Source organism: Lacerta agilis, chromosome 8, assembly GCF_009819535.1.
Source record: "Lacerta agilis isolate rLacAgi1 chromosome 8, rLacAgi1.pri, whole genome shotgun sequence".
NCBI lineage: Eukaryota > Metazoa > Chordata > Lepidosauria > Squamata > Lacertidae > Lacerta > Lacerta agilis.
Genome location: NC_046319.1, coordinates 59,877,259 through 59,891,029, shown reverse-complemented (window position 1 = coordinate 59,891,029; position 13,771 = coordinate 59,877,259). Strand labels below are relative to the sequence as shown.

General features: G+C 42.7%; 1 protein-coding gene across 3 annotated transcripts in view; it reads left to right on the top strand.

Annotated features, from left to right (window-relative positions):
* Positions 1–7,732, top strand: part of RUNX3 (RUNX family transcription factor 3) — a 149,940-nt gene extending 142,208 nt beyond the window's left edge. For all 3 annotated transcript variants that reach the window (XM_033157786.1, XM_033157784.1, XM_033157785.1), the window contains exon 8: positions 6,129–7,732. In XM_033157786.1, coding sequence (XP_033013677.1) covers positions 6,129–6,637 — 509 coding nt within the window. In that variant the 3' untranslated portion in view covers positions 6,638–7,732. The remainder of the gene's footprint in view (positions 1–6,128) is intronic.
* Positions 7,733–13,771: the final 6,039 nt, after the last annotated feature.

Sequence of the window (13,771 nt, the reverse complement as noted above, 5' to 3'; positions counted from 1 at the left end):
AGTCCAACAACTTATAGAGGGCACCATGTTGGCTAGCCCTGCTTTAGAGCCTATATTGTCCCATAATAATATATTCACCCCACCCCACCCCTACAACCTTGCATAACACAGGCCAGCAAAAGCATCACCATTTGACTCTGCTAACACTGTCAACTCACTGAGTTTGCTTGTGGCATGTTCTCCTATGGAGTCAGTCTCCAATTGCCTCCGATTCAAAATATGCAGGGGAAATCATGTAGTACTTTCCTCCCAGGACTGTACCTATTCGTCAACTTTATCCTCCTCCTCTTCCTCACTTAGTGATATTAAAGTGTCTGAAAGAGTCTAGTGCTCTGCAGTAGAAATTAAAATAAACAGGTTGCTGCCCACAAAATCTAATTAACAAAAGAACAAAAGCTACAAAAAATGGTGGTTTATTATCCGAAGCATGAATGCACTGTGTTGCGAGCAAATGCCTTCACCAGGGCATAATTTATACAGAAGCATTGTACATGGTTTCAACAAAAGTCCATTTGAGATAAGCAAACCTCTCAATGTGTCCTCTTAGACAATGCACACAGTGCCTTAGATGGTTTGAGGGCACTGACATTGACTCCCACTACCTCTACTATCAGAACCAGTGAGGTGCCAACTTGAATAAAATATTGGAAAGGCCCAGGTAAGCTCCGTCTTACATAATCACATGACGTGGCACACCCCCCCCCATCTGAATGGCAGTGCGCATAAACTTTGGGGGGGGGCAGTCCCCTCAAATACTTGGGGGAGGTGAAGCTCCCTCAGCCCCCAGGAGTTGGCTCCTATGGAACCAGTAATGGTTCTGAATACCAGTTGCTGGAAACCACAGGAGGGGGGAGTGCTGTTGCGCCCGGATCCTGTTTGCTGTCTTCCCATAGGTTTCTGGTTGGCCACTGTGAGAACAGGATGCTGGACTACCTGGGGAACTGGCTCTTATGTTCTTATGAATGTTGTTCATTGGGATGATGAGCTTGGGATGGCGTGAAGAATTGCTTTGCTGGATTCCACCCAAAGGTTCATCAAGTCCAACATTCTGTTTCCAGCAGTGGCTAGCCAGTGGAAAAGCACATGTTTTGCCTGCAGAAGGTTTTGCCCCTTGGCTAGAGAGGCACTGCCAGACAGTGTAAGCCAGGCAAAGAGAACCTGTGGCCCTCCAGATATTGTTGGACTTCAGCTCCTATCACCCCCAGCCAGCATAGCTAATGGTCAGAGTTGATAGGAGTTGTGGTCCAACATCACCTGGAGGGCCACCGATTCCTCCTTTGCTTGTGTAGACAATATTGGGCTAGCTGGAACAATTGTCTGACGTGGCATAAGACAGCCTCTTACGTTCCAGGTTTACTTTGAAGCAATGTCATGTTGGACAAAGCTGTCACTTGTCTCCAGCACCTGATAACCAGAAGCACACCTGCCCTGACCACTCCCTGACTTCAATAACCATTCAGAGCTCTGTCATTAACTTCTCTAGGCATAGCTCATGTGTGTGTATGTATGTATGTATGTATGTATAGTTAATAGAATGTATATAGCACCTAATCTTCAAAACCTCTAAGCAGCTTACATAAAATATACATTAAAATTATGATAAAATCAGATGTTAGAAATTAAAAAAAATCAGCAGTTTAGAAATATACTTTATAAAACACATATTTAAAAACATGTCAAACTTACAAGTGTGGTTTAGCTTGCTGAAAAAAAGTTTTTTAAAATTTGTTCAGAATGTTGGTTTGGTTTTTTTTAAGACTACAGCTCATGAGGATTAGAAACCTGCTTGCTTATCTGAAAACAAGAAGCAGCAGCATTGGTAGATATATTTCTCAGCTGTATTTCTTTTTCACTTTGATAAAGAAGCCCTTTTCTTGGCAGCAACAGCACCAGGAGCTGTCGTGTGTTCCTCTTTGCATGTAACAGGAGGAACTGCACAGACCAAAAGCCTACCTCTAGCATCTTTACATAGCTCCCCCTTCCTTTTTGTTTTGTTTTGGAAGCCAACAGTAATTAACACATTTACACTGTTGCTTTTATATTAGCAGCGGGCAGCAATTGCCAAGCAGTGCAAGCTCAGACTCATAAAAGTTGGCCTCTCTAAAAACTTTGAGTGTGTTAGAGAGGAAAACAAAAAGGGGAAATGTGCCCTGAGCTTTTCATTTGAATTTGCTCTTTATGGAATATTATTTATGGCGACATGACATATAATGAAGCAGCGTAAAGGCCTTCCTTTGCTGTGTTCAAGCTGTCGAGCAGCAAATGGCGCCTGCCTGCCGTTTATTTCAAGATATCCATCTCCTGGAATTCCTGAATGCCGCATCGCCAAGGAGGAGGAGGAGGAGGAGGATGGGATGGGATAGGATACAGGAGCAAAAGCACAGACAGGATCCAATGAGAACATGAATCAGCTCAAAATGTAGATCGGGATTTGGACAGGGGCAACAAGCAGAGGAAATGAAGTTTGTCACAAAAGAGAGAGAAAAGGGAGGCATCTGCAAAAAGCCAAAAATTTAAAAAAGAGAGAGGAAAAGGTATGAGCAATATCTTAGACTAGTGAATGGGGAGGATGGGAGCAATATTATAACATAGGATATGCCCAGCTGAAACAGTTTGCTTGAAAGATAAAATAACATTCTTCAGGCACACTGCTTTGGTTGCTGCTATCAAGATGAGATGTCTTTTTTGGCCCGAGGAAAATAATTGTTTAAACATGTTGGGCACATCACATTATCATTATTTCTCAAGATCAGTCTCAGGTCTTGCCTTTCCTCCTTGCTTTTCACCTTTTTAAGTTAAGGGCTAAACTAGTAGTGAAATGACAGGCCCATGATGAGATTTTTTAAACACCTAGTTCTTTTATTAAAATCATCCCAGAAGGGGGACAGGTTGGATCAGGACCATGATACAGGCAATTCCATTGACCCAATTTCAATCCCCCCCATAGCTGCTATCAGCTGGGAGAAAGGTACAATACAAGTATGGTATATAGACATGTTGGAAGTTGCCTTATATCGAGACAGACCACTGACCCATCTAGCTTAGTACCGTCCACACTGACAGGCAGCAGCTTGCCATGGTTTCAAGCAAGGAAGCTTTCCTGGCCTTACCTGAAGATGCAATTGAACCTGGGACTTTCTGCATGCAAAGCAGATGCTCTACTACTGAGCTCTGGCCTTTCCCCAAGTAAACCTGGGTTCAGCCCTAAATATTTTGGGAGGGGAGCTGTAGCTTATTGGGAGAATGCATGCTTTTCCTTTAGAAGGTTCCAAGCGCAAGGCCCTTAGCAAGCCTTCAGAATTTGCGGTTCTCTGAATTTTGCAGTGCAGCTCTCCAGCCAACTAATGTGTACAAACATGCACATACTATGGTAAAGTGAACATATAAAGGCATATATTAGTGAAAGTAACGTATGAAAATTAATTACATTAGAGAATATTGCTTTCAAAAATTTGTATATATGGCAAAAATGCTTACAAAACATCTATTTTAGGAGAAATCCACACTAAAATGTGGCTTAACTTTCATGACTTTTTAAAATAATTAAACATATTTGCAAACTGATGTAGAAGTACAGGGAAGTGAAGGTTGGAAGAATGAGAAACTGAAAGAAACCAAAGTTGACAGATTCACCCATCCCTACTTAAGAACAGATAGCAATCACCAAGTTCCCTTTCTCCAGAAGGGCCACACTAGATATTTGCTAGGTATGTAGCATGTTGTTTTCTGTTAATTGCAGGCACTTATTTATCAGAATGTCAAATGTGGGGAATGGAGGCTTACCTCTTCACCATGCTGTGATAAAAGTGGAGATTTCTATCACCATCACCCCACCCTTCATGCAGCTCGGATCCAGCGGGAGTGGGGAGTCCCCATTGGCAAGAGAAAAGGGGATTTGTGATTGGCTGCAACTCCTTGACACATTACTTCTGTATCTTTGGAGGCTGAGTATGTCTTGAAAGAATCACCAGGTATCAATGCATCCATTTGATCCCATCTATTTGCATTAGGCAAAGAAATATAGACTGACAATACCTCTATTCAGTCATTCTATCCATCATTCAATTAAAATTGCAGGCAAGAGAGAGGGCCTGCCTCTCTATTGCACCCTGCACCCTGGACCTGACTTCTTCCACATATTGAGTGAGCAAGTTCTGGGTCAGGGAGTCTGATCTACATGAGCATAGGAGCCAGCACCCAGGGGCCAATGTCCCTTTGCCCCCCATAACATATTTGAGGGGGCTGCCCCCCAGTTAATGGGCACTGCCATTCAGCTGGTGTGCATCTTGTGATTATGTGCCCCCATATGTTATTCAAGTTGGTACCCCTGTGCATGAGGAAGCATCCCACAACCTGTGGAATCCGAATTCTAAACCATGCAGGGAGCCTTCATATGCATAGAAGCAGGTTTCCTCTTCAGGCCTACCTGCCTGACACATGGAAGGTGGCAGGGCCAGGTGACAAGGATATGACAGAAACAGGAGGGACAACAAACATTGCTGCATTTTTCTGCTTCACACAAATAGGGTGAATGCCCTAAAATGGCTAATGTAGAAGAGGAATCCACATGAAAGATGGTCACCTCAATTAAACTGGAAGGGCAGCTTCTAGAATTGTGGGGGCTGAGAAAGCATCCATCTTGGATCAGCCATATCCCTCTTTCCACAGTTAAATAGTGCTGCACAGAAAAAAAATACATTTCTTCACTCTTTTTTTAGGCCTTCAGAGGCAAAAACAAAACAAAACACAAAAAACACCAACCAGTAATAGCATGACCTACAGTAAGCAAGCTTTCAACTGTGTGTTTATCAGCTCTGTCCCTTGGGCCTATCAGCACAAACAGACCACCCACACGAAGGCCTCGGAAGACCCTGGCATGGACTCCAGATTTCCCTCTGCATTGCTCTGTTTGTGTGTGCATATGTGTGCCAAAGCAGATGGACTGACTAGCTTGGGGACTCGCTGTCAGAGGGCTGTGCTGTCTATTTACTACACAGCCCTAGAGAACAGCTAAACAATTTTATTTCTGTGTTTACAATTGTGCTGGCCAAAAGCTAGAATAGAAGCAAGCGTATCACTAATACACACGCCCACACATCTGAGTTGAGGGCCCTGGACTGAACCGCACTGCACTAAAATGATACCTTCACAAATTAGGAGGAGGAGGAGGAGGGGTATGTTTCTATAAATATACAGAGAGGCTCAGCCACTGCCTATCCCCAATGTGATCCAAACTTGATTTTGTAGAATCTTACAGTGGGAAGGAGGGTTTGTGGGCTCTCTGCAGCCACATCAGGCCAGTGCCTTTAGGATGCTCTTTTCAGAGCCTGCTAACTACTTTTTTGTTTAGGCATGAAACATGTAAAAGCGGACATAGCTTTTGGAAATTTCTGAGAGTCTTGGCTGACCACTTAATGGGTAGTATTCAATGTATTGCTATGTGAACATTCCATCTGTGCAAGGATCTCTGCTTGTGCAACAGAACATTCTCCCCCTCTTCTCCCCGCACGCCCCCTCAATCTGTTTCAGGGACTTTCCCAACCCTCTGGGAGCAGATTTGGGGAGGGTTGTGGGAGAGGAAGGGGGGGGGGAGTCCCATTGTGTAAGTGGAAATCTGTGCACTGACAGGACATGGTAGTTGAATATCATCCATATGTTTCTATATGTAATTTTAGCTTAACTGCTCATTTTAATTATATTGTGAATTTTTAAGAACTGCCTGTTGTGGTAATTATAACACTCTGTACAAAATTCTGTATGATGTTTAATTGTATTTTATATATAGCATTTCATTGCATTACAGTTTGAATTCTACAGAATTCAAATTGCAGTACAAGAAAATGTGATATGAGAAACCCAGGAAGCGATAAAAATACAATTAAAAACCAAGCTGAATGTTTAATGCAATGGATATGCTATCTCTTGTCTTCAACCAAAAATCCACAGACATGGCAGAGACCACCTGAATGCAGGTTCTGGACTACTGGTAGGTGGTGGACCACAGTTTGGGAACCCCAGACCTATACTCACAAAATGAGCTGTGCCACATGTTGCAGGAGAAGGCTGAAAACTCCAACCCACAGTAACATCCTCTCTCCCCTCTCTTTTCTTTCTTTTCCTCAAACCAGGTACATCTGAATTGAGTCCGTTCTCTGACCCACGCCAGTTTGACCGGTCCTTTACTGCATTACCGGGCTTCACCGAGACCAGGATGCATTACCCCGGTGCAATGTCGGCAGCCTTCCCTTACACAGCCTCAGCTTCCGCCACTGGAATTGGTGGCATCAGCATGACCAGCATGCCCGCCACCACTCGGTTCCACCATACCTACCTTCCTCCACCATACCCCAGCTCTACCCAAAACCAGAGTGGACCTTTCCAGACCAACCCTTCCCCTTACCACTTGTACTATGGCACATCATCCGGGTCATACCAGTTCTCCATGGTAGCGGGGGGAGAGCGCTCACCAACGAGGATGCTTCCCTCTTGCCCAAGTGCATCAGCTGGAAATAACTTAATTAATCCTAGCCTTGCCAATCAGAATGACGGCATTGAGGCAGATGGCAGCCACAGTAACTCACCTACAGCCATGACAACTCCCGGGAGGATGGATGAAGCTGTCTGGAGACCGTACTGAAAGAGGACTAGGAAACCAGATGCCTTTCACTCTAACTGAATTAAAATGCCCAACATGTTCTATGTTAGTTGGTCATTAGAAAGGAGGCGATAATGAAAAGGAGCCGTCGACAACCCTCCCTCTTCCCAATGCGCATCACATTGCTCTTGTAGAAAATATAGGTTGTTAAGTTAATTCAGCAAATGGAGACTGGAGATGGGCTGAACTTTGTATACATTTCAAAACAAAACCCTCCATTCTCTTCTTGAAGTTCCCCTTGACAATTCTCGATTGTATACGTAATGTACATAGGAATGTACAGATTGGAAATGCTCTGTTCCTTTGTAGTGTTGTGGCTGAGTGTGAAAAGCCCTAGTCAATCATCTCAAAGGTCATGAAATTTTAAGAGTGAGTGAATGAATGAATGAATGAATGTGTTTAGCTCTTCAGATACCGTTGAGAAAGATACGTAAAGCCAAGTTAATATAAGGACAGGACCAGAATGTCACCATGTCCTCTTTCTACCATACAGTGGTGGCCTTATCAGGAGGCAGCATAAGGTAGTCAAATCAGGTGGCGAATCTGGAATGTCAGGATATGCTGGAAAGTTCTCCTACACAAGTTCCATTGAGGTGAATGCAGTTGCTTAATCTTTTAGCAGGGCTCGTACGCCAAGGGGAGGAGCTTCTCAGAGGATTGTGACTGCAGTTAATTTAGTGCTGGGAAAGGGTGCTATTTTAAATTTCCTGCTTCACACTAACAAAATATTGTACACCAGCTGTGAACCTATATGGCCATTTGACCACCACTCTGAATGCACCAGATTCAGTTAGTGGGGTGAGGAGTCATGAATGGCAGCACATACTGTATCGCAACAGGTGTGATCCAGAAGCAGTGAAAGCAGCTGGAATCATGCTGATCATCTGTTCCTGAGGGGGTTGTGGGCAGGGATTTTGCTAGGTACTCAAGGAACAGGTTCCTGGCACAAATTTGCATTTGCTACATTATATACATAGATACAAATTTCTGAGCAAATTATGGTGGTAAATGCGTAGGGTATTACCAGCAGCATACTCAGCTAACTGCCCAAATAGCAGCATCAAACAAGGCTTTGTTTTTATTTCATTATTAAGAAAAAAAAGAGGAGAAAAGGAGGTGGAGATCTGGGACCCAGTGCAAAAGACCTGGGGCTCAGACGCCCTGGGCCCCCTACCAATGCCCCTGGTTGTAGGTAGGGGTGGGGGTGGGAATTCAATTTCACATTTAAAGGTGAACTTACGTAATTTGCACTTTCTGAAAAAATACAAGAACCGAAACACTCTCATCCCTCAAAATTTGAATGTCTCCAAATTTTATAAAGCAGTTCTCCAACCAGGTGATGTGTACAAAATGCATAAAGAGTCCATCAAAGTGCTAATATTAGTGAAAATAACTTGCAAAAATGCATTATATTAGGGTAAACTGAATTACAAAATTGTGTATATTAGGCAAAATCACAAAGACAGTATTAGGAGAAATCCAGACTAAAATGTTGATGAAATTTCATAAGGACTTAAAAAGAATTTACAAACTGATGTAGAAATGTGGAGAACTGAATTTAAGATTGGGGGAAATGAGAGGAACCAAATCTAGCCCATCCCTAAATTAGCCCTTCTCTAGTTTTGGGGCTGAATCTAGCCTTTCGTCTTCACCAGACAGACAAATGTTATGATTCTAGCTTCCTTTATGAGCCTCCACATTCACCACCCAGTTGCTGTGTGCATGCTGTGCTCTACCAGAGCCAAAGCTCTGGTTCTTATTAAAATATCAAACCTGTGTCTGAGGTGTACCACTTTAGACTGCTGCTGGGGACTTATGTTTAGATGGTCTCTCACTAAAATAAAGCATTTCTGGGAGCAGAAAACCAGCATATCAGGGAAAGGTATGGAGGAGAAATTTGATTCAGATCATATTTAAAGTTGAGTATATTAAATTTGCACTTTCTGAAGCAATAAGAGAACCAAAATGCAGTCATCCATAAATATTTGCACTTATCTGAATTTTGTGATGCAGCTCTACAACCAAACAATATTACAAAAATGCATATATTATGAGAAATTGTGTGTGGAAATTAACTTATTAGTGAAAATAACATGCAAAAATGCATTAGGGGAAATTGCTTGGAAAATGTACATTAGTCAAAACTAAAATGCTGATGAATTTTCATGAGGATTTTTTAAAAAAAAAAAATCAGAAATTGCTTCATAAATATGAAGAACTGAATGTAAAATTTGGGGTGGGGGTGAGAAATTGAGAGTACCAAAATTGACAGAACCTTCTATCACTAATCAGAGGGAAGGTTGACTAGAACCTAGCATCTAAGGGCTGTTCACAAGAAAAGCCCCTCACAATCCAGTGAATAAATGGGGAATGAATCTGCCCTCCCCTGACACTGATGGTGCCATTGGCCACACTCCTCCAGCAGCCTTTAAAAGGACTGAGATACACCTTTAGTCTGAAAGGACCCCATAGCTATAGGTCTGTTCTGCACAATCAGGAACCCTGATTGGCCAAGGCTTGCCAGTTCCACAGAGCAGCCCTATTGGGCATGCAGCAGAGTATGCATAGGGCGCCTTCAGACTGTGTGACCCCCAAAAAGAAAGGAGTGCAGCTGAGCAGCAGAGTATGTGTTTTGCATGCAATTCTGTGTTCAATCTCAGGCCTTAACTGAGAAGGGATTGGAAAGACAAATGTTGGAAACCCTGGAGAGTCCCTTCCAGTCACTGTAGATAGCACTGAGCTAAATGAATCAAATGGTATTGGGGAAGAGGGAGAAATCCAGTTCAGTTCACATTTTAACTCACACTTCCCAAAACAATACATGGACTGGAAACACAGCTATCCTTCAAAATCCATGCTTCTCTGATTTTTGGGATTCAGTTTTCCAATCAAAAAATTTGTACAAAAATGTGCATATTTGGGGGAAGTGTACATCATGAGATTTGAATTGCAAATATGTATCTATTCGGAGAAATGAGCACTCATACGCTGGTGAAAGCAAACTAATGTGGAAATGCAGTGAACTGAACTGAAGATTGAAAGAACTGTATAAGGCTGCTTCCTATGCTAATGAGCATGTCAGTGTCAGGGGCAAGGCTAGCAGCAACATTCCTGTACTTTCTTGTGAACATCCTCCTTGTTTTCTATATGGATGGAATATTTTGGCATAGAGGAGCCTTCAGTCATTGAAGCCCCGATCAGCAGCCTGATGTGGTATGGTATGACCCAGACACCAGTTTACCACCACAGTACGTGCCAGATCATGATGAAGGCCTGTGGCTCAGTAGTAGAGCATCTGCTAGGCAAGCAGGAAGTCCCAGCTTCAGTCCCTGCAAGCATCTCCAGGCAGGACTGTGAAAGACTCCCTGTCTGAAACCCTGCCAGACAGTATAGACAATACTGAGCTTGATGGAGCCCAGTGATCTGCCTCAGGATAAGGCAGCTTCCTATATTCCTATCATCAGAAGCCCATGTAGACATCTATGTTTAGAGCCTAAACTGTCCCACTTTAAACTCCTAGGTATGCAGCCTGGGTTCTGACAAGAGTTGCTTTTAGGTAGGCAGGTATTAGAAATGTGAGCAAGTATCTTACTGCTGATTTTAACAGAGGTTGTAAAGCAAAGGCATGTTCCGTCACCATGCACGCATAGTGGGATCATGACAGGGTGTAAAGGACTCCTCCTTCCTCTGCACATGCTAGGCATCACATGAAACAATAGTGCAGTGGAACATTTTGAAGCACCAGAGCCCATCATGTCAGCTCCCAGAGCCACACAACTAGGGAGCATCCAAACACCCAGTTTATTAGGAACAGCATGACTGTAGTTCTCTGCAGAATTTCCTGTGAGTAAGCTCCATTGAATCCAGTGGTGATTATTTTGATTGCTTAGATTCAAGTGCAAAACACATTCAACTTAAACAAAATATCTTACACCAGCTGAAATGCACCTTTAGCTTTTTATTAGAAATGCAAACAATCTTGCAAAGAGGTATTATAATTTAAACTGCTAGCATGAAGTAGAAACCTCATCAAAGAAAAGGAAAGAAGTATCCAACCTTTGCTTGGTTATGTTCTTCATTTTCTGATTTCTTCTAGGCTAATCTGTCACAAGCAAACTTGAAAGCCTTGTTATCACTTCATTCACTTCCACAGAGCAAGTTGGATCCATCACTTAACCCATGCTCCAGCACATGGCAGCATCACTTCAACTCTGAATAGTTCTCTCCTGCATTTCCTCTCTACTACCCTACTGACCTCAAATGGGAGACTGCAATTCCTTCATCATCGTACAGCCCAGACCAAATAAAATCAAGTGCACACACACAGCCCTTCTGTTGGTGGAAGGAAAGACACAGGAAGTATGATGCTCCCCATTTGGAATAATGGCCAGTGTGCTATGGGGTGTGGTGGGGTGTATGTTCAGGAGGGGGATGGAAAAAAACAGAGGACTTTATTGGGTTCTATAATATCCCTCTGTGCTCATGTTAAACCACATTCTATATAGGTCACTACATATTAACATGGCTCATCACACATTTGACAAGCCCATTATGTGTATTTGCATCTGGTGTAAAATGAACAACCCCAAATTCTTTTGGTGAGAGCTTGTTTTTAGTACCAGTAACTGCTGGCTGCCTCTAGTAGAGCCTTGATGGTTTTTCTCAAAGAGGAAAACCAAAAACATTCAGGACTATCAAGTGTGTTCTCGATATGCACTTGTAAACCACATTAGGAAGTACAACCTCTGTCAGCCCAACCCTTTCAAGTTAATGATGGATTGTCATGCACAGGTGTGAATTAAAACACGTGTGTTTTATGAAAGCGGTCAAAAATATTTGACCTGGAGGATTTTATTTTATTTTATGCTTTGCACTATAATATGCTTCTTTAAAAAAAAAAAAAAAAACACCACAATGAAATGCACAATTGCTTGTACAGTAAAATATTTTGTTTGGTTCAAGGAATATTTAACTGTAAAAAGAATAAATCTACTTTGGTCTTTATTTGTTATAATAATATAATTCTTTTTTAAAAATATGTTGCTGAAGGATCCTATTTCTTAGAACTTGCGTGTGGAAGGTTTTTAATTGGTTGCTTGCTTTTTAAACAGAATAAAAATTTGACTAGAATTCTTTTTTTAAAAAAACACCTCTGCAATCTGTGTTTAACACAGCAGAGAATGGTTTGTTTGTTTGTTTGTTTGTTTGTTTGTTTGTTTGTCCTTTCTTTTTTCCTTTCCTTTTTTTAAAAGGAGCTGATTTTGATAATGAATATTTTAAAATGTGTTAATAATATTTAAGAGGTGAGTATTCCATCCCTACTCACTGGCAGCTCTGTTTTGAAATGTAGCCTTCCCTACTTCTTTTACATGTAGCACTTCTAACCATCTGGGATGCAGATTCTGTTGCAAAATTCAACAGTCCCAAACCAAAGTTTGGTGAAAACACAGAAAGGTGTTTTGTTTTTGTATGTTTGAACAAGCTTACCTTGCCACCTCTTGCCCTTCCACCCGGGCGGCTGCTCTCACTTGATGTAAAATGGAGATTCTCCACCTGTGCTTTCTGCATCAACAGCAAAATGGCCTCTCATTCCATCAGCCTCGTCTTGCGGGTTCTTGGGAGCTGAGCCAACCATAGCAGAGTGGTCAGCGCTGCATTTCCTTTTCCTAGAAGACAAATAAAAGGTCCATGTTCTTTATCAGATATACATGATGATATTGCTAGGTGTTGCGTGTAATCATTTTAATGCCTTGCCATGTGGAATAAATAAATGTACGGTTACTGATGGAGAAATTGGCTCTTGGCTGTTGACTCTCACCCAGTGATGTGATGCTCCTTCCGCTGAAGTGAATGGGGATATCTGAATGTACAGAGGCCAGATTCAATTCCTCGCCAATTGTGTGTGTGATTCCAGATTCCACATGCCCATTACACTGCACTGAGAAGTGGACTTCTGGTGGAGAGCAAATGTCTGTGAGTTTCTACATTGTTGCCTGAAAAAAGGCAGCAGTCAAGGCCAGGGATAGGCACAACAATTGCACCTCTCCATGCCGATACATCTCCTTGCCAAGGGGGCTCAAGGCACAGAGAGCACTGATATACCAGTAGCTCCTTGCCAAAGGCGCAAGGGAGCCTGTGTATGTCTCTGCTTTCATATACACATCTCTCTTGCAAGATTAGACCAAATGTGCTCAATTTGCTGTGTGTTACTAGTAAGCAAGTTAGGCAGTGGCAGACTCCATTCAAAAGACCAAGGTGCAGAGGCAAATTAAGACTGATAATTTTACCACTTCTTATGTCACCACAGTTGAGGCATTAATTCCAACTGACCAAACACCACCCTGGACTTCAAGGGGAGGGCAGGCAGAGACCAGTGCAAATTAACTAGATTTGTTATTTACACTGTCCAAATGCCAGTAATTATGTCAAGCAGGATGAAGAGGGGTAGGAGGAGCCAAGAAGAGCCTGCCTGCTGCATCAGGCCAGTGGCTCATTAATCCAGCATCCTTTCTCATAGTGGCCAACCAGATTCCCATGTTGGAGCCAACAAGCAGGATCTGAGCACCTCAGCAACAAACACACTTCCCTAAGATTTCCTGGGGACCAGTGTAGTAGAATCCAGGCATACAGTACTAGTTTTCTATGTTCAGGGACTCTGTTTATATGGAGGGATATTTAAATCACACAAGTTCCTTCCTGCAATTCAAATATAGCCCTCACCCAGATTTACCACCTCCATGAGAACTAGGCACATGACAGAACCCAGGCCTTTTTTAATGGACATTTTTGTGAACCCAAGAGACTAGGCCAGATTGCCTCGTGTGTGTGTGTCTGTTGTTTGTGCTTTAAATACAGTCCATGTGCTGCTGAGCCTCGGGATCTCAGTTAAAATGAGAGTTCTTTCTGACGCCTAGCAATTATTTCGACCCTCCTTCTGCACACTGCTGCATGCCCCATAGCTGCATTTAGAAGAAACCACAAGAAACACTCAAACGGTGAGAATTTTGCTTCACAGTCTTGACTAACGGAAATATGTTTCTAGTGCAGCCACACAGCACAGAGCCACCTTTTTATCACAGCTTCTGGGAGAGGAAACTCTCCCCCGGGGTGTGACCA